The 21,186-nt window shown below is 47.8% G+C and overlaps 1 protein-coding gene across 6 annotated transcripts in view; it reads right to left on the bottom strand.

The window, feature by feature from the left end:
- The window catches only part of ints3 (integrator complex subunit 3), a 147,670-nt gene that overhangs the window by 74,397 nt on the left and 52,087 nt on the right, over positions 1-21,186 (bottom strand). For all 6 annotated transcript variants that reach the window (XM_069940619.1, XM_069940624.1, XM_069940620.1 and 3 more), the window contains 3 exons: positions 7,055-7,199; positions 5,416-5,545; positions 1,060-1,157 (listed from right to left, as the gene is read on the bottom strand). In XM_069940619.1, the coding sequence (XP_069796720.1) occupies positions 1,060-1,157; positions 5,416-5,545; positions 7,055-7,199 (373 nt within the window). The remainder of the gene's footprint in view (positions 1-1,059; positions 1,158-5,415; positions 5,546-7,054; positions 7,200-21,186) is intronic.

Raw genomic sequence — 21,186 nt, 5'->3', positions numbered from 1 at the left:
AAAGCGAGCCTTCAAAAAGTGGTGTATACCTTTATTACTGACAATTCAGGCCTGAGGCCTTCCTGAAGATTCAAGTGAAAAAGCACCAGACATCTTAAAAGAAAAAGCTGGGGGGAAAAAAGGAAGAATGGGAGGAGTCCAGAGCAACAGACAAAAGGTGTGAATTGGAGATGATAAGAGGAAAGGTGAGAATTGATTTTGGCTTCAAGAAAGGAGTCAGAGGGAAAAGGCGGGAGAGAGAGACGTAGAATAAAAGGACGGGAGAAATTGAGAAAGAATGTGGGTATCTAACTGAAACCGGAGAAGTGGATGTTGATGCCATCCAGTTGGAAGATGAGGTGTTGTTCCTTCAGTTTGTGGGTAGTCTCCATCTGGCAGTACATGAGACTTATCAGCAAGGGAATGGGGTGGGAATTGAAATGGGTGTTACACTTTACATGTTTAATTGGGAATATTTAGAGTCACAATGAAGAGAGGGGCCGATCAACAGCCAGCTCCGGCTCATGGAGACCATTGTTACAGGCTACTGATGAGCTGAAGACACACAGAGACTGCAGGGATCTGGGGCAGAAAACCAGGCACTGGAGGAAGTCGGCGGATCAAACAGCATGTGTGGGAGGAAAGCATTGGAGCTGAGGAGAGGGGGCAGAGGAGATTTATCAGGATGTTGCCTGGATTGGAAAATATGCCTTGAGACAAGGTTAGCAGAGCTGGGGTTTTTCTCTTTGGAGCGAAAAAGGATGAGAGGTGACTTAAGAGGTCTACAAGACAATGAGAGGCATAGATAAGGTAGACAGTCAGTGCCTTTTTCCCAGGGTGGGAATAGCACACAGTAGGGGACAAAGTGAAAGGAGGTAAGGTTTTATACACAGAGTTGTTGGTTCCTAGAATTCATTACCTGGGGTAGTTCAGCCTGGAACAATAGGGGACCATGAGGTAGGGAGGGTTTCAATTTTTGTGGCACAACAGATATGGGTTGGCACAAGATTGTGGGCTGAGGGCCTGTACGAAGCTGTAATGTTCTAATGATCCATGTTTCGTGTCCGATGACTTTCTTACCCTGGAAGTCATGAACAGTAATTTGGTTTCCATATCTGGCGTCAAGCGACAAGCTAAAAACTTCCGAGAAGTCCGGGTCTGTAGAAGCTGCAGAATACCTGAGGGGGGTAAAGAAGAAGGGACTGGTTACTTGCAGCAGTCATTCGTAGCTTGCTGGAACCCATCTCAACACCCGGAGCAAAGTGAGGATGCAGTGGAGTCGTGGTCACATAATCTGGGACAACACTACCCTCTGGCGTACGGTTGACAGAGCACTGGTGGTCCCAGGGGGTACATTTGGCAGTACTGTTCGACTGGGGATCGAATCTGGTTCTGTCTGAAAGAAGGTGAAGTTCTCCCCATGTCTGCGTGGGTTTCCTCCAGGTGCTCCGGTTTCTTCCCACTCTTCAAAATGTACAGGAGTTGTCGGTCAATTGGGTGGCAAAGCTTGTGGGCTGGAGGGCCTTTTTTACCCTGCTGCAACTAAATTTGAATTTACACGTGGTGGAAAAGTTGTACAAGAAACAAGACTGTAAAACTTTAAAGAAAAAGCCATCCCCATCAAACAAAACAAAAATCCACCCACTGTCTGGCAAGGGCCTCGAACTCGCCATCTCAGAAGAAATATCTAGAAGCACTGCTCCGAAGGGCATGAATTTGGGACAAGAATGAGAAATGAATCTGGCAATAAAACAGTCACCTCAGTTTAAATAATTGGAATCTTGGCGAGTGCTACTTCAAAGGCAGCATTTCGGCTATACTTCATGAGGAGTCTGAGTAGCTTGGTTATGCCACCAAAGACTCTTGGAAATCTTTGCAAGCCTAGCGTGGAGAGCTCTCTGTCTGATTGCATCACTGCCTAGTACGGAGGTATCATGCACATCACACGGGAAAATAAACTACAGAGAGTTGTGAACTAGGCTAGCGCCATCACGGGCACCAGTCTTCACCCCATCAAGGACATCTACAAGAGGCAGTGTCACAAGAGCAGCCTCTATCCTCAAGGATCCCACCATCCAGACCATGCCCTCTTCTGACTGACATGTTCTTTTTTTTTAAAAATTTTTTATTTTTCACACCATAAATCACATTAGCCATGATATACACTTTTTCTTTTTCACACATATACAGTGACTTTTTCTCCCCCCCCCCTCCCTCCTCCCAAGCCACCCCCCCACCCCCCCCTCTCATCCATTTTAGGTATACAATCTAGGTTGCATTAAACCAGTCAGACAATGTTGTCATTCAACAAAAATACACCAGAAATTCTACTGAGTCCATTCTTTTCTTTCCTTCTCCTTCCATCAACTTAGGTAATGTTTGTCCCTGGTAGGTTTTCGCTATTGTATTTAATGTAAGGCTCCCATACTTGTTCAAATATTTCAATATTATTTCTTAAACTATATGTTATTTTTTCTAATGGAATACATTTATTCATTTCTATATACCATTGTTGTATTTTCAAATTATCTTCCAATTTCCAGGTTGACATAATACATTTTTTTGCTACGGCTAGGGCTATCTTAACAAATCTTTTTTGTGCATCCTCCAAATCAATTCCAAATTCTTTGTTTTTTATGTTATTTAGGAGAAAGATCTCTGGATTCTTTGGTATATTGTTTTCTGTTATTTTATTTAATATCTGCTTGAGATCATCCCAAAATTTTTCTACTCTCTCACATGTCCAGATTGCATGAATTGTTGTTCCCATTTCTTTTTTATATCGAAAACATCTATCAGATACTGTTGGGTCCCATTTATTTAACTTTTGCGGTGTAATGTATAGTCTGTGTAACCAATTATATTGTATCATACGTAGCCTCGTATTTATTGTATTTCTCATCGTTCCAGAACATAATTTCTCCCATGTTTCCTTTTTTATCTTTATATTTAAATCTTGTTCCCATTTTTGTTTAGTTTTACCATTTGTTTCCTCATTCTCCTTTTCTTGCAGTTTAATATACATATTTGTTATAAATCTTTTGATTAACATTGTATCTGTAATCACATATTCAAGGTTACTTCCCTCTGGTAAACTCAAATTGCTTCCTAATTTATCTTTCAAGTAGGATCTCAGTTGGTAATATGCCAGCGCTGTATCTCCAGTTATATTGTACTTATCTCTCATTTGTTCAAAGGATAAGAATCTACTTCCTGAAAAACAATTTTCTATTCTTTTAATCCCTTTTTTTTCCCATTCTCTAAAGGAAAGGTTATCTATTGTAAAAGGGAGTAGCTTATTTTGCATCAATATTAGTTTTGGTAATTGATAATTTGTTTTATTTCTTTCTACATGAATCTTCTTCCAAATATTGAGGAGATGATGTAATACTGGAGAAGTTCTATGTTGTACCAATTTTTCGTCCGATTTATATAATATGTGTTTAGGTATCTTTTCCCCTATTTTATCTAATTCTAATCTCGTCCAGTCTGGTTTTTCCCTTGTTTGATAAAAATCTGATAGGTATCTTAATTGTGCGGCTCTATAATAATTTTTGAAGTTTGGCAATTGTAAGCCTCCTTGTTTATACCATTCTGTTAATTTATCTAGTGCTATCCTCGGTTTCCCCCCTCTCCATAAAAATTTCCTTATTATTTTCTTTAACTCTTTGAAGAATTTTTCTGTCTGACTGACATGTTCTTGACAATAAATTCTGATACTGAAAGACAAGCAACTCTCCCTCACTAATACCCTTCTGTGACACCAGTACGAGTTTTTACAGAACTGCAAACAAATTGGGAGTGATCAGAAAGGCACTCTCAGTTAAATAATAACTGGAGAACTTGAAGCATTATACAGCACAGAATTGTCCCCAACAGTACTACACCCCAGTGTTACACAGTTACAGACCTGTCCCTGCCAGTACTGTATCCCAGTGTTACACAGTGACAGACCCGCCCCTGCCAGTATTGTACCCCAGTGTTACACAGCGACAGACCCGTCCCCGCCAGTACTGTATCCCAGTATTACACAGTAACAGACCCGTCTCCACCAGTACTGTATCCCAGTGTTACACAGTGACAGACCCGTCCCCACCAGTACTGTATCCCAGTGTTATACAGTGACAGACCCGTCCCTGCCAGTACTGTACCCCAGTGTTACACAGTGACAGACCCGTCCCCACCAGCACTGTATCCCAGTGTTACAGTGACAGACCGGTCCCCACCTGTACTGTATCCCAGTGTTATACAGTGACAGACCCGTCCCCACCTGTACTGTATCCCAGTGTTATACAGTGACAGACCCGTCCCTGCCAGTACTGTACCCCAGTGTTACACAGTGACAGACCCATCCACACCAGTACTGTATTCCAGTGTTACAGTGACAGACCTTTCCCTGACAGTACTGTACCCCGGAGTTATGCAATGACAAACCTGTCCCCACCTGTACTGTATCCCAGTGTTACACAGTGACAGACACGTCCCCACCAGTACTGTATCCCAGTGCTATACAGTGACAGACCCGTCCCCTCCATTACTGTATCCCAGTGTTACACAGTGACAGACCCGTCCCCACCAGTACTGTATCCCAGTGTTACACAGTGACAGACCCGTCCCCACCAGTACTGTATCCCAGTGTTATACAGTGACAGACCCGTCCCCACCAGTACTGTATCCCAGTGTTACACAGTGACAGACCCGTCCCCACCAGTACTGTATCCCAGTGTTATACAGTGACAGACCCGTCCCCTCCATTACTGTATCCCAGTGTTACAGTGACAGACCCTTCCCTGCCAATACTGTAACCCAGTGTTACACAGTGACAGACCTGTCCCCACCAGTACTGTACCCAAATATTACACAGTGACAGGCCCGTCCCCACCAGTATTGTATCCCAGTGTTACACAGTGACAGACCCGTCCCCACCATTACTGCATCCCAGTGTTATACAGTGACAGACCCGTCCCCTCCATTACTGTATCCCAGTGTTACACAGTGACAGACCCTTCCCTGCCAGTACTGTACCCAAAAATTACACAGTGACAGACCCGTCCCCAGCAGTATTGTATCCCAGTGTTACACAGTGACAGACCCGTCCCCACCAGTGCTGTATCCCAGTGTTACACAATGACAGACCTTTCCCTGCCAGTACTGTACCCCGGAGTTATACAGTGACAAACCTGTCCCCACCAATATCCTAATTCAAATCGTTAAACAAATATGGAACAACGCCAACCAGTTTTTCCCCCATCATTAATCCCAGTCATACTTGTTGACCATTGTGCTGTAATCCCAGTCTGTAACAATCTACTGTGCACTGAATGCCTCTTGAAATATTTCTCTTTCTTAGGATTTAACAGCTCATAGTTGAAACACAGGCCCCTGCATCCCCTTCTCACTGACTTTGTCACATTAACACTCTCGTCTGTCCCCTACCTGTGAACTGGGGATTAAGAGCTTGTGGACTGTGCAGAATGTCCCTCCATAACTTCTCAAACTCTGGGATCCTGGCAACGTTCTGAAGTAAGCGGACCAGATCTCGGCCAATCATCGTGCAGTCCATGAACTGGAAAAAAGAATCTCGTTATCTATCAGAAACCTTGGGGCGCCAGAGTCTCTGAACAGTATCAATATCGGACTGCAGAGTTGACTTTGGAGATTTAGTGCATTTCGTGACTTCCCAACGAGAAAGGTTCATGCCCCTCACCCTCCCACATTGCAGCCTCGTCAGAATGATCATTAGAAGGTCTTCCAGACATTCTTGCAGTGCCCCACCCTGTTGCACCCCTCCTTTCAAAAGCACCCTATCTTGACAACTTTCACAGGAACACAGTCGAGAGTGTCCTGCCCGGCTGCATCATTGTGTGGTAGGGTATCTGCAAAGTATTGGATCAGAGGTCATCAAAATGGCCAAGAAGATCACTGGGGTCTCCCTTTCCTCTACTGTTCACATTCCCTGGGAGCGTGGTGTAAATAGATCTCAAAGAATTAGTGGGGACCCTTTCTATCCAGGCACACAGCATCTTTGACCCACTACCACCAGGAATGAGGCACAGGCGCATCAATATCAGGACTGCAGGCTGGGAAATAGCTCCTTCCTGCAGGCTGTGAGATTGATGAACGGTATCCTGTAAATGAGTAAATCATCCCAAAATACTATACAGATACTCCCTGACTTGCAACCTATGTGACTTACGTCCATCCGCACATATAATCAAAAATCTGCGATTACGGTGAAAATTGGGTCAGTCTATGGGGGCCGTCATGTTGGCTGGTGTCCAACCTCTCGCGAGAGCTGGCCCTGGTGAGATACTCCTGTTTTTTCTGATTCTGTTGCTCAATATTTTGACGGTCAGACAGATTTTTAGTGGCCAGTGGAGTCCACAGGGTGCTAAGGGTCCGCAGCAACAGAGAGATTAGAAGGATTCGGAGATAGAGAATAGAAGGAAATCGATCGTTTTACTCGTATCACAGATAGAGCAATTCCGACATATGACCACTCCGAGTTATAACTGGTCACCCAGGAAGGATCACAGACATATGTCGGGGAGTACCTGTATTATATTTATCCAAAATACTATGTAAATATATGTTTAAAATTGTATCTTTCCGCATATAAAGTGATTAGTGTCTGTGTGCGGGCAACATGGTCCAATAAAAAGCTGTTACGTACAGTCAGATGATAATGAACTTGTGCATGTATGCACACACTCCAGTGAGCACTGATCCCTCCCGTTGTGACAGGTTCCAGAGCTGATCAGAATGTGGGGGAGTGGAACAGAGAACAGATGAAGTGGAGGGGAGGGAAAGTCAGGATAATCAGAGGGTCAATCTCGAGATCCAATTCCTCTGATTCAGGACTGAACACATGGGAAACAGTTGCAGCCCAGGCAGTGTTCGAGAACATTGGTGAAGCCTCCTACATCCAAGCGACGCTCATCATGGAGAAGACTCACGGGTCTGTGGCCCCAGCAGAGCCCCAGGTGATGGGCAAACCTCTGGTGATGCTGGGGATTCGGCCAAGCAACAATCCCAGGAGACCAGATAACCCCCAGCAGCTGCTTGCAGCACTCACCTTCTCGCGTAGGAGGGTCATGCAGAAGTCAACCTCCTTCTGCCGCAGCGACTGGAGCTGGGGGGTTCCGTGGTGATCCACGATGAGGCGCAGGTACGTGTAAATGATCATGGCGATCAGCATGTTGCTCTTCATCACCCACTCCCTGCAGGAAAGGGAGGATGGACACGGTCAACATGCTAGAGAGAGGAGGCTCTGCCTGCACTGGTCCACATCTGTCTGGCCAGTCCACCCCCACCCTCGCACGCTCCACACCTGCCACAGCCACGATCCACATCTGTCTGCCTGCTCCATCCAGTCCACATCTGTCCCCCTTCCACATTTGTCCCCCTGCTCCATCCAATCCACACTGTACCCCTGCCCCATCCAGTCCACACCGTCCCCCCTGCCCCATCCAGTCCACATTGTCAACCCCCTGCCCCATCCAGTCCACATTGTCAACCCCCTTCCCCATCCAGTCCACATTGTCAACCCCCTGCCCCATCCAGTCCACATTGTCAACCCCCTGCCCCATCCAGTCCACATCGACTCCCTGCCCCATCCAGTCCACATCTGTCCATCTGCCTCTCAGCCCGACTCCAATCTGCCCACTCCACTAACCTCACTTCATCCCACCCTGCCTGACCCTTCTCCATCTGGTCTGACTGCGCTCCACCCTGACCCCTCCTCTCCCCACCACCCTATTACTCTGACCCTTCTCCCCCACACTCCCTCCTGGCCAAGGCCACTCCACACAACCCCACTGATTCACGCCTGCTCCCTCTACCCCATCAGCACATGCTCTCTGTGCGCCACCTCTGCCGGATGAGGCCTACTAAATACCCCATTTCCCATTTATTCCTTTCCTGTGTTTCCCTTACTTCCTTTAAATTGATCCATGCGTTTCACCTCGAGAACTCACCACAAGAGTGAGTTCCACATCCCCACTACACTGAAAAAAAAACCTTCAACAGAGGCACCTTTTGGTTACGTTGATGTCGAAGGAGGGACTCGAGTTTTGACCTTCCCGACAAATGACTGCGAAGATCATCAGTCGGTCTTCCCAGAGGAACTAATTGCCTGCAATGCTTGTACCTAACTTTGTGAGGAATTCCTGAGTATCTATACACAAAGAAGGCTCGCCAGTGGCTATATTTTGTGAGGAGTTTGAGGCGATTTGGTACGTCACCAAAGACGTGCAAATTTCTACAGGTGGACTGTTGAGAGCATCACTGTCTGAAAGACTACAGAGAGCTGTTAACTCTGCTGGTGCCATCGCTGGCAACAGTCTTCACTCCATTTAGGACATCTACAAAAAAGTAGCCTTAATCCTCAAGGACCCTCACCACCCAGGCCACCACACAGCTACCATCAGGAAGGTACAGGAGGAGCCTGAAGATGAACAAAAGCAGTTTCTTCTCCTCTACCATCAGATTTCTGAATGGACAAGGATTCGCAGACACTATCTCAATTTCTCTTATTTTTGCACTAATTTATTCATTTTTAAAATGTAATTTATAGTAATATTTGCAGGTGTAATACTGCCACAAAAGCAACAAATTTTGTGACACGTTCATGATAATAAATTCTGATTCTGACCTCTCAAGTTACTCTTGGGACGTCCCAGCCAATGAAGTCTTTATTTTCTCAAGAGGTGTGAAGCACGAGGACAGGCCCTTCCACCCACTGTATCCATGCCCACCATCGATTTCCCACTCTGCCTTCAAGTACTTGCCAGATGCTTTAAAATACTGTCTCTATCTCCGCTAATCTGACACCCTCTGGGTGAAAATATTTTTTCTCCAATCCCCTGTCAATCTCTTGCCACTTATCTTGAACCCATGCCCTCAGGAGTCAGCGCAGATGCGGCCACCTTAGATCCACAGAACATTACAGCACAGAAAACAGGCCCTTCGGCCTGCTCGTCTGTGCCGATCTGTCCTGCACTCAAGTCATAACCCTCCATACCTCTCCCATCCATGTACATGTTCAAATTTTTTAAAAATGTTAAATTGAGCCTGCATTTCACCACTTCAGCTGGCAGCTCGTTCCACACTCCCAGCACTCTCTGTGTGAAGTTCCCCTTTCACCCTTAACTCATGTCCTCTGGTTTGGATCTCACCAGCGGAAAAAGCCCAGTTGATTTTACTCTTTCTGTACCCCTCATAATTTTAATTACCTCTATCAAATCTCCCCTCATTCTTCTACACTCCAGGTAATTAAGTCCTAATCTGTTTAACCTTTCCCTGTAACTCAGTTCCTCAATTCTGGGCAACATCCAAAGCACTCTATCTATCTTATCTTTCCTGCAGTTAGGTGACCAAAACTGCACAGAATACAGTCATGCATTTACTCAGGCAATGTCTGACGGTATATACTTCCACATGGTCCCATAAAGTTATGATTGCCTATTTCTGTATTTGTGGTGTGCATTTTTTATGTTGCAAATTTAAATCAGTATGAGTTAATAATTTAACCAAAGCAACACAATTATCCAGTTATGTCCCCTGCATCCTGTTCTCCAATCGGAGAAGAGGACGTAACTGGATAATATGGTGTCCGCACAACATCCAAATCATATAACGTCTCATTTCACAGAACCCATCGTGGACGTTAAGCAATGCATGACTGTACTCCAAATTTTGGCCTCACCAAAGTCTTATACAACTTCACCAAAATATCCCAACTCCTGTACTCAATATGAAAGCCAATGTGCCAAAAGCTCTCTTTATGACTCTACCTGTGATGCCTGTTTCAGGAAATTATTTATTCCCAGAACCCTCTGTTCCATTGTACTCCTCTGTGTCCTACCATTTATGCTTGGCTTAACCCCTCCATGCCAATCACGGTCAATCTTGGCTCATCTCTCTGTTCCTCCCCTGTAGAAACACTGCCCAAATGCCTCTTAAACATGGTCATTGTATCGCCTCTCCCACCTCCTCCAGTTTAGAAGCCTTGGGGGACAGCTGTTTATTACACAGATCTACCTTCACCTTGGAAAGGAGTGGGAGATCAGGAAGTGCCCGTGCTAGATATCTGAAATCAAAGAGTGGCGTGGTCAGCGTAGCAGTTAGCGAGATGCTGTTACAGCGCTGACGACCCAGGATCGAATCCTGCGTTGTTTGTAGGTTCTACTCTCCGTGGGCTTCCTCCCACCCTTCAAAACTTGGGAGGGTGGGGGCTGTAGGTTAATTGGCTCTATAGTAAAATCCCTGTTAAGAAGGAGACGGCGGCGGCCCCGATACGGGCAGGAACAAGGGGGAGACGGCGGCCCCGGCCTCGGTCGTGTGAGGCAGGCGGAGGCCCCGGTCCGGGCAGGGAGTGGGAGGCGGCGGCCCCAGTCCGGGCACAGGGAGAGCAGCAGCGGCCCCGGCCCCGGTCCGGGCAAAGGGTAGACGGCGGCGGCCCCGATACGGGCAGGAGCAAGGGGGAGACGGCGGCCCCGGCCTCGGTCGAGTGAGGCAGGCGGAGGCCCCGGTCCGGGCAGGGAGTGGGAGGCGGCGGCCCCAGTCCAGGCACAGGGAGAGCAGCAGCGGCCCCGGCCCCGGTCCGGGCGAAGGGTAGACGGCGGCAGCCCCGATACGGGCAGGAGCAAGGGGGAGACGGCGGCCCCGGCCTCGGTCGAGTGAGGCAGGCGGAGGCCCCGGTCCGGGCAGGGAGTGGGAGGCGGCGGCCCCAGTCCAGGCACAGGGAGAGCAGCAGCGGCCCCGGCCCCGGTCCGGGCGAAGGGTAGACGGCGGCGGCCCCGATCCGGGCAGGAGCAAGGGGGAGACGGCGGCCCCGGCCTCGGTCGAGTGGGGCAGGCGAAGGCCCCGATCCGGGCAGAGAGTGGGAGGCGGCGGCCCCAAATCCAGGCACAGGGTGAACTGCGGCGGCCTCGGCCCCGGTCCAGGCAGTATGGACCGACCTAGGAGGGGAGGCAGGCCCCTCCAGCCCGGGTAAGAAACCTGCATAGGAGAAGGCCACTCCGATATAAAACCTACGACCCAAGGACCTCGCTGCCACGTCCCAGCTTGCTTGGCCACGGCACACGAACCATGGGTGTAAAGGGTGGGGCCAGTACTGCGCGCACTGCACTCCACCTAAAAGCTCCTTTGCGCAGGCCCGAGGACAGGTCCACGTCCTCCCCCCCCACGTCCTCCCCCTCCACGTCCTCCCCCTCCACGTCCTCCCCCTCCACGTCCTCCCCCTCAAAAGATGCTCACAAACTCAAGCTAGCATGCTGGAACATCAGAACCATGCTAGACAAGGCTGACAGCCACCGACCTGAACGTCGGTCTGCCCTCATTGCACATGAACTCCTCAGACTTGACATCGACATAGCCGCTCTCAGTGAAGTCCGCCTGGCAGATGTAGGCAGCCTCCAAGAACGCGGCGCGGGCTACACACTCTACTGGTCTGGCAAGCCTTTGGATGAACGACGCCTATCTGGTGTAGGCTTCATGGTCAAGAGCTTCATTGCCTCCAAACTCGAAAACCTTCCGACAGGCCTCTCGGACCGAATCATGTCCATGCGACTCCCACTTCAAAACAAGCGTCACATCACCCTCATCAGTGTCTATGCTCCAACCCTCCAGGCGGAACCAGCAGAAAAGAACAAGTTCTACACCGACCCGCGCAACCTCATCCAACGTACCCCTACAGCCGACAAGGTTGTCATCCTGGGCGACTTCAACGCTCGTGTCGGCAAAGACTCAGAAACCTGGCCAGGAATCCTGGGCAAGCATGGCGTCGGCAAGTGCAACGACAATGGGCGCCTCCTGTTGGAGCTCTGCGCAGAACAGCGGCTTGTCATTACAAACACCCTTTTTCAGCAGAGGGACAGCCTGAAGACTACCTGGATGCATCCCCGATCCAAACACTGGCACCTCCTGGACTACATCCTGGTGCGAGAAAGTGACAAACAAGATGTGCTCCACACCAGGGTCATGCCTAGCGCGGAATGCCACACTGACCACCGGCTGGTTCGCTGCAAGCTCAACCTTCACTTCAAGCCAAAGCCCAGGAACAATAAAGCCCCCAGAAAGAGGTTCAATGTTGGAAACCTGCAGTCAGACGAAGCGAGGGGAAACTTCCAGGCAAACCTCAAAGCAAAGCTCGACGTTGCAACCCGCCTCACGGACCCGTCCCCTGAAACCCTCTGGGATCAGTTGAAGACTACCATACTGCAATCCACTGAAGAGGTACTGGGCTTCTCCTCCAGGAAAAACAAGGACTGGTTTGACGAAAACAGCCAGGAAATCCAGGAGCTGCTGGCAAAGAAGCGAGCTGCCCACCAGGCTCACCTTACAAAGCCGTCCTGTCCAGAGAAGAAACAAGCCTTCCGTCGCGCATGCAGCCATCTTCAGCGCAAACTCCGGGAGATCCAAAATGAGTGGTGGACTAGCCTCGCCAAACGAACACAGCTCAGCGCGGACATTGGCGACTTCAGGGGTTTCTACGAGGCTCTAAAGTCTGTGTACGGCCCCTCACCCCAAGTTCAAAGCCCGCTGCGCAGCTCAGACGGCAAAGTCCTCCTCAGCGACAAGATCTCCATCCTCAACCGATGGTCAGAACACTTCCAATCTCTTTTCAGTGCCAACCGCTCAGTCCAAGATTCCGCCCTGCTCCAGCTCCCTCAACAGCCCCTAAGGCTAGAGCTGGATGAGGTTCCCACCCTGGATGAGACATATAAGGCAATCGAACAACTGAAAAGTGGCAAAGCAGCAGGTATGGATGGAATCCCCCCAGAAGTCTGGAAGGCTGGTGGCAAAACTCTGCATGCCAAACTGCATGAGTTTTTCAAGCTTTGTTGGGACCAAGGTAAACTGCCTCAGGATCTTCGTGATGCCACCATCATCACCCTGTACAAAAACAAAGGCGAGAAATCAGACTGCTCAAACTACAGGGGAATCACGTTGCTCTCCATTGCAGGCAAAATCTTCGCTAGGATTCTACTAAATAGAATAATACCTAGTGTCGCCGAGAATATTCTCCCAGAATCACAGTGCGGCTTTCGCGCAAACAGAGGAACCACTGACATGGTCTTTGCCCTCAGACAGCTCCAAGAAAAGTGCAGAGAACAAAACAAAGGACTCTACATCACCTTTGTTGACCTCACCAAAGCCTTCGACACCGTGAGCAGGAAAGGGCTTTGGCAAATACTAGAGCGCATCGGATGTCCCCCAAAGTTCCTCAACATGATTATCCAACTGCACGAAAACCAACAAGGTCGGGTCAGATACAGCAATGAGCTCTCTGAACCCTTCTCCATTAACAATGGCGTGAAGCAAGGCTGTGTTCTCGCACCAACCCTCTTTTCAATCTTCTTCAGCATGATGCTGAACCAAGCCATGAAAGACCCCAACAATGAAGACGCTGTTTACATCCGGTACCGCACGGATGGCAGTCTCTTCAATCTGAGGCGCCTGCAAGCTCACACCAAGACACAAGAGAAACTTGTCCGTGAACTACTCTTTGCAGATGATGCCGCTTTAGTTGCCCATTCAGAGCCAGCTCTTCAGCACTTGACGTCCTGCTTTGCGGAAACTGCCAAAATGTTTGGCCTGGAAGTCAGCCTGAAGAAAACTGAGGTCCTCCATCAGCCAGCTCCCCACCATGACTACCAGCCCCCCCACATCTCGATCGGGCACACAAAACTCAAAACGGTCAACCAGTTTACCTATCTCGGCTGCACCATTTCATCAGATGCAAGGATCGACAATGAGATAGACAACAGACTCGCCAAGGCAAATAGCGCCTTTGGAAGAGTACACAAAAGAGTCTGGAAAAACAACCAACTGAAAAACCTCACAAAGATAAGCGTATACAGAGCCGTTGTCATACCCACACTCCTGTTCGGCTCCGAATCATGGGTCCTCTACCGGCACCACCTACGGCTCCTAGAACGCTTCCACCAGCGTTGTCTCCGCTCCATCCTCAACATCCATTGGAGCGCTTACACCCCTAACGTCGAAGTACTCGAGATGGCAGAGGTCAACAGCATCGAGTCCACGCTGCTGAAGATCCAGCTGCGCTGGATGGGTCACGTCTCCAGAATGGAGGACCATCGCCTTCCCAAGATCGTGTTATATGGCGAGCTCTCCACTGGCCACCGTGACAGAGGTGCACCAAAGAAAAGGTACAAGGACTGCCTAAAGAAATCTCTTGGTGCCTGCCACATTGACCACCGCCAGTGGGCTGATAACGCCTCAAACCGTGCATCTTGGCGCCTCACAGTTTGGCGGGCAGCAACCTCCTTTGAAGAAGACCGCAGAGCCCACCTCACTGACAAAAGGCAAAGGAGGAAAAACCCAACACCCAACCCCAACCAACCAATTTTCCCTTGCAACCGCTGCAATCGTGTCTGCCTGTCCCACATCGGACTTGTCAGCCACAAACGAGCCTGCAGCTGACGTGGACTTTTTACCCCCTCCATAAATCTTCGTCCGCGAAGCCAAGCCAAAGAAGAAAAGAAGAAAATCCCTGTTATCCAGAATTCAAGCAAATGGCAAAAAAAATCACGGAAAATAAATAGGTGAAAAATACAGGTTTAAAATTTGGCAATCCCTAGTGGCTACTTCACCAATCACGCAACACGCACTCTCAAGCAACTGGAACATTCACTTATCCGGCATCTACCAATTCCCATAGGTGCCATAAGTTTACTATATTTAGTCGGCAGGGAAGGGCGTTACCATGCTGCAAATTTAAATTTTAAATCTGCAACTACACAGCAGATTTTGCGGGGGGGGGGGGGGTAGGGTTCGCGTTTCAGGTCTGGGGAGCAGGGGTTAAAACTGCTTCTCCTATCCACGGATGCAGTCTGCTCTGCTGGGTTGTGGCAGCCTTTTGTGCTTTCATTTGCATATGCAAGTGCAGTTGCTATGGAGACAGGGGCTATCCAGCAGCTCTCCCCACCCGCACATCTCAGCTCCAGCAACAGTAAGGATCAATGATGCAGACCAAGAGACGAACATCAGACTGGGAGCGAGCTCACCTGCCCTTCTTTTAGAATATGTTAGAACACCGTCAATAGAGGCTATTCTGTCCACCGGAATACACAGAACAGCACAGCACCATTCATCTCACGATGTTGTTCTGACCCATATTTACCTATCAAAAAATAAACTAAACCCTACCTGCCTCATAACCCTATTTTTCTTTTATGCATGTGCCTGTCAAAATGTCTCTTAAATGTCCCTATTGGTCCAGCTTCCGCCACCACCCTTTGACAATGTATTCCAGGCCCCCTCAGCTCTGTGTAAAAATTACCCCTGATGTCTTCCCCCATCTCACATGACAAACTTTCAGAGAATGAATGGGACTTCTCTTTAACCTCACTTCTAACTCTTCTGCCACCCCACTGGTCAGTTTTAGATCATGAATCGGATCCTTCAATGTCCATGCCAACCAAAGTGTCCACCCGAGCTCGTCTCCCTTCTACCTTTGGCCCAAACCCTTCCTATCCACGTCTCTGACATTAGAAGTGTTCACACTGCCACCATTTTGTCTGACATCCCCTCCACCCATCGTGTGAAAAAGATTTTGCTCCAAGATCTCTCTCTCTCTCCCCCTCCCCTTTAAGTCTATGCCCTCGAGCTTCAGACTCCCTCCCCTTTGAAAAAGGATGACCACTATTTACCTATCTTTGTCCCTCACGATCTTATAGATCTCTATAAGAGATCTATAAGATAAGAGTTGATAGTGGCTTTTTCCTAGAGCTGAAATGGCCAACAGAACACAAGACCCATCAGGCCTGCCTCATCATTCAATGTGACCTGATGATGGGCTCACCTCCACCGACCTGCCTTTCCCCATATCCCTTAATTCCCCTACTCTGTAAAAATCTATCCAACCTTGTCTTAAATATATTTACTGAGCTCACCTCCACTCCTTCAGTGGGCAGCCAATTCCACAGATTCCCCACCCTCAGTTCCTCCTCATCTCCGTCCTAAATCTACTACCTCGAATCCTATGTCCCTGAGAAGGGAGAACAGCTTTAAGGTGCTTGGGGGCGGCAGAGTTAGAGTAGCGCTTGGGCGACGCTAATTCATTACCAGCAACCGGGGTTCAAATCCACCGGTGCCTGGATCAAGTTTGTATGTTCTCCCCGTGTCTGTAGGGGTTTTCTCTGGGCATTCCAGTTTCCTCCCACTCTTCAAAATATAAATGGGTTAAAGTTAAATTGGTGTAATTGGGCAGAACGGGTTTAAATTGCTTGAATCAGCTTCTACTGGTGGTGTAAATAATTTTAAAAGTAGAGGGATTTTTTTCCCAGACAGAGAGTGGTAGGTGCATGGAACATGTTACCGGCAACAGTGGTGGAGGCAGGTACACTGGGATCTTTGAAGAGAACATTAGAAAAGTAAGAAAACCAGAGGGTTATGAAGCAGGGAAATTCCAGATATGTTATTTGGTCATTACAACACCAGCAACCCCAATTCCAATCGGCGCTGTCTGTAAGGAGTTTATACATTCGCCCCGTATCTGCGTGGGTTTTCCCTGGATGCTCTGGTTTCCTCCGCCCATTCACATAGTTGGGCAGCATGAACTCGTAGGCTGGAAAATGGCTCTGCACAGACTAGATGGGGCCTGTTTCTGTAGAAGAGTGCTTTACGGTTCTAACTTCTTCACACAGAGAATTTTTGGAGAGAGGAACGAACTGGCAGCTGGGGTGGTGAATGCGGGCTCACTTTTAACATTTGAGAAGAATTTGGACAGATAGATTATGGGAGGAGTATGAAGGGCTATGGACTGGGTGTAGGTCAGTGGGACGAAGCAGAAAAAATTGTTCAGCACGGACTAGAAGGGCCAAAAGCCCTGTTTATGTGCTGAAAATTCAATGGTTCTATGTACGAGAGGTGAAAAGAAAACAAGGCTTTACTGAAACATTCCATGGCCCCCGGTGAGAGTGGCTGCTCTACACCCTCCACGCTCCCCGTAAACACAAGTTCAGGCACAGTGTTGCTGCATCGAGCATGTGGGTCGACAATATTCCATGAGCAAAGGGATAGCATGTTTCGTGGTTCATCGTTCAGTCAATGATGCCCTTTGACAGGCTGGTGACAGCAAACACTCAAGTTTTCTTAATCAATATGTAGAGGAACCGTCTCGGGATGGTATAATACTGGATCTCCTGTTAGGGAACGAGATAGGTCAGATGTCTGAGGTTAACGTTGGAGAACAAATTGGGTCTAGTGATCACAACTCTATTAGTTTTAGGGTAGTTTTAGGGAAGAGCAAAGAAGGGCCTAAAGTTGAGTTTCTGGATTGGAGAAAAGCAAATTTCGAAGGAATGAGAATGGCTTTGGGGAGTTGGCTTTGGGGAGTATTAAGTGGGACATGATTTTTTCAGGAAAGGATGTAAATGAAAAATGGAGAATATTCAAAGAAGAAATTTTGAGAGTACAGAGTAGATATGTCCCAGTGAGGATCAAAGGAAAGGTTGGAAGTCATAGGGAGCCTTGGTTTTCGAGGAATATTAGAAATTTGGTTAGGAGTAAGAGGGAGGTTTACAAGAGGTATAAACACCAGGGAGATGAGAAATTGAAAGAGGACTATAAGGAGTGTAGAAAAAATCTTAAGAAAGAAATTAGAAAGGCCAAAAAGAGGCACGAAGAGGCTTTGACAGGCAGAGTAAGAATAAATCCAAAGGGTTTCGATAGGTACATTAAAAGTAAAAGATTAGTGAGGGATAAAATTGGACCCCTTGTAGATAGGGAGGGTAGGCTGAGTGAGAAGTCAGAGGAGATGGGGGAAATTTTAAATGATTTCTTTTCCTCGGTATTCACTAGGGAAAAAAATATTGTACCAGTTGAAGTAAAGAAAAATAGTGGGGAGGTCATGAATCATATAAGGATAACCGAGGATGTAGTGATGGCAGTGTTAAAAAAGATAAAGGTGGACAAATCTCCGGGTCCGGACAAAGTATTCCCAAGGACACTCAGGGAGACTAGTGTACAGATAGTGGGGCCATTAACAGAGATATTTAGGATGTCATTGGTCACGGGGGTAGTGCCAGAGGATTGGAGGGTGGCCCATGTGGTTCCACTGTTTAAAAAAGGGTCCAAATGTAAGCCTGGAAATTATAGACCTGTGAGTCTGACGTCTGTGGTGGGTAAGTTGATGGAAAGTGTTCTGAGGGATGGCATTTACAAATATTTGGAAGAACAGGGATTGATAGGTAGTAGTCAGCATGGTTTTGTCAGGGGTAGATCATGCTTAACAAATCTTTTAGAGTTTTTCAAGGGGGGGTTACAAAAAAGATTGATGAAGGGAAGGCTGTGGATGTTGTCTATTTAGACTTTAGTAAAGGTTTTGACAAAGTTCCCCACAGGAGGTTAGGAAAAAAGGTGGAGGCATTAGGTATAAATAAGGAGGTAGTGAAATGGATTCAGCAATGGTTGGATAGGAGGTGTCAGAGAGTAGTGGTAGAAAATTGTTTGTCAAATTGGAGGCCAGTGACTAGTGGAGTTCCTCAGGGACCGGTCCTGGGTCCACTATTGTTCGTTATATATATTAACGATCTGGAAGAAGGGGTGGTGAATTGGATAAGTAAGTTTACAGATGATACAAAGATTGGTGGTATTGTGGACAGTGAGGAAGATTACCGTACCTTAAAAAGAGATATAGGAAAGCTAGAGGAGAAATGGCTGATGGAATTTAATACGGATAAGTGTGAAGTGTTGCATTTTGGAAAGGCAAATCTAAATAGGTCATATACATTGAATGGTAGACAATTGAGATGTACAGAGCAACAAAGAGATTTAGGAGTTATGGTAAATAGTACCCTCAAAGTTGATACTCAGGTAGATGGTGTGGTGAAGAAGGCATTTGGAATGTTGGCCTTCATAAATTGGAGTATTGAATTCAAGAGTTGATGAAATTGTACAAAGCATTGGTGAGGCCAAGTTTGGAGTACTGTGTACAGTTTTGGTCACCAAATTATAGGAAGGATATAAACAAAATAGAGAGAGTGCAGAGAAGGTTCACGAGAATGTTGACAGGATGTCAGGGTTTGAGTTACAGAGAAAGGTTGAGCAGCCTGGGGCTTTTTCTCTGGAGTGTAGAAGATTGAGGGGGGATTTGATGGAGGTGTTCAAGATTTTAAAAGGGGCAGAGAGAGTCAATGTGGATAGGCTTTTTCAATTAAGAGTGGGGGATATTCAAACCAGAGGCCATGGTTTGAGATTGCAGGGGGAAAATTATAAGGGGAACATGACGGGAAATTTCTTCACGCCAAGGGTGGTTGGGATGTGGAATGAGTTTCCGGCAGAGGTGGTTGAAGCAAGAACGTTATTTACATTTAAGGAAAGACTGGATAATTACATGGAGGGGAGAGGATTGGAGGGGTATGGACCAGGTGCTGGTCAGTGGGACTAGGAGGGTGGGGATTTGTTCCGGCATGGACTAGTAGGGCCAAACTGGCCTGTTCTGCACTGTATATGGTTATATGGTTAAGTGGTAGGGAACAAAATCTGCTCCTGTCCCACCCATGACTCCCGACATTCTTTCTGATACTAATTGCGCTGCAAAGATTCAGCCCTCATGTCTCAGAGCAAAAGACAAGCAATTACTGTAAAGTACACAGTAAAGGACAGAACATAGATTATTACAGTATAGGCCCTTCAGCCCACAATGTTGTGCTGACTCATACACACCAAAAATAAACGCCCTTGCTACCTCATCGCCCTCTATCTTCCTTCCATCCATGAGCCTCTCTAAGAGTCTCTTTAATGTCTCTACTATTCCAGCCTCCACCACCACCCCGGCAATGCATTCCAGGCCCCCACAACTCTGTGTGTAAAACAAACTTTCCCCTAATCCTTCCTCCCTTCACTTATCCTCTGATATTTGCTATTCCTGCCCTGGAAAAAAGGTGCTGACTGTCCACGCCTCTCATAATCTTGACCCCTATTATATCACCTCCCATCCTTCTTCACTCCAAAGAGAAAAGTCCCAGCTCTGCTAAGATATATTTTCCATTCCAGGCCACAGCCTGGCGAATCTCCTCTGCACCTTCTCCACAGCTTCCACATCCTTCCTGTAACGAGGTGACCAGAACTGCGCATAATATTCTAAGTGAAGTCTAACCAGAATTTTATAGAAGTGCAACATTACCTCATGACTCTTGAAATCAATCCCCCCACTAATGAAGCCCAGTGTACCTTTGGCCTTCTTAACTGTACTATCCTGTGCAGCAACTTTGAGGGATCTACAGATTTAGACCCCAAGGACCCTCTACTCTTCCACACTGTTACGTATCCCACCATTAACCTCTGCCTTCAAGTTTGGCCTTCCAAATTGCATCATCTCACACTTGCTTTTTTTTAAAAAATAAGAAATCCAGCACGGTAACAGGCCCTCCCAGCCTGTGACCCTGTGCCATCTAATTACACCGAATAAAGCGGGAGGAAACCGGAGGACCCAGTCGACACGGGGAGACAGTACCAACCCCTCACAGGTAGCACGGGATTCACTCTGGAGCAGTGTTCTGCTAACCGTGCCGCCCCCACTTATCCAGAATGATTTCCACTCTGCCCAGTGACAGGGATCTCCCAGAGGCCAACCATTTCCATTTCACGCCCCATTCCCGCACCAGCATTTCTGTTCATGGTCCTGTGCACTCACATACCAAGACCAACCGTAAGTTGGGAGTGGGGAGAGGGCAACACCAAATGTTCCATCTGGGCACTTTCCAACCGGATGGCATTCATATCAATCTCTGGTTTCCGCTGGCCTATTCCCTGTTCTTCCTCCTTTCCCCCTCGCTCCGTTTCCCTTCCTCCAGCTCTCCACCTCTCCCTTCCCTCTCCTTTCCTCCCCTCCCCCTGCTGCTGGTGTGGCCTTCCTCATCTACCTATTACCTGCTGTGCTCCTCCCCCCCACCATTTTGTTTGGGCGCCCGCCGACATTTTTCCACACCTTGAAACATTTGTTATGTATCTTTATCTTTGCTCGATAAAGGACACTGCTTGACCTGTTGAGTTTCTCCAGTGTCGTGTTTCTACTTCATTCACGGTGTCTGCAGACTTTCGTGTTTTACTCCAAAATGTCAACCATGCATTCCCTCCTCCCCCACCCCCTCAAGGCGCTACCTGACCCAGAGTTCCTCCTGCTGCTTCCTTATCCTCCAGATTTCAGCATCTGCAGCTCTTGTTCCCCAATAAAAA

This window comes from Narcine bancroftii, chromosome 5 (genome assembly GCF_036971445.1).
Source record: "Narcine bancroftii isolate sNarBan1 chromosome 5, sNarBan1.hap1, whole genome shotgun sequence".
Classification (NCBI taxonomy): domain Eukaryota; kingdom Metazoa; phylum Chordata; class Chondrichthyes; order Torpediniformes; family Narcinidae; genus Narcine; species Narcine bancroftii.
This window is presented reverse-complemented; position numbering and strand designations above follow the sequence as displayed.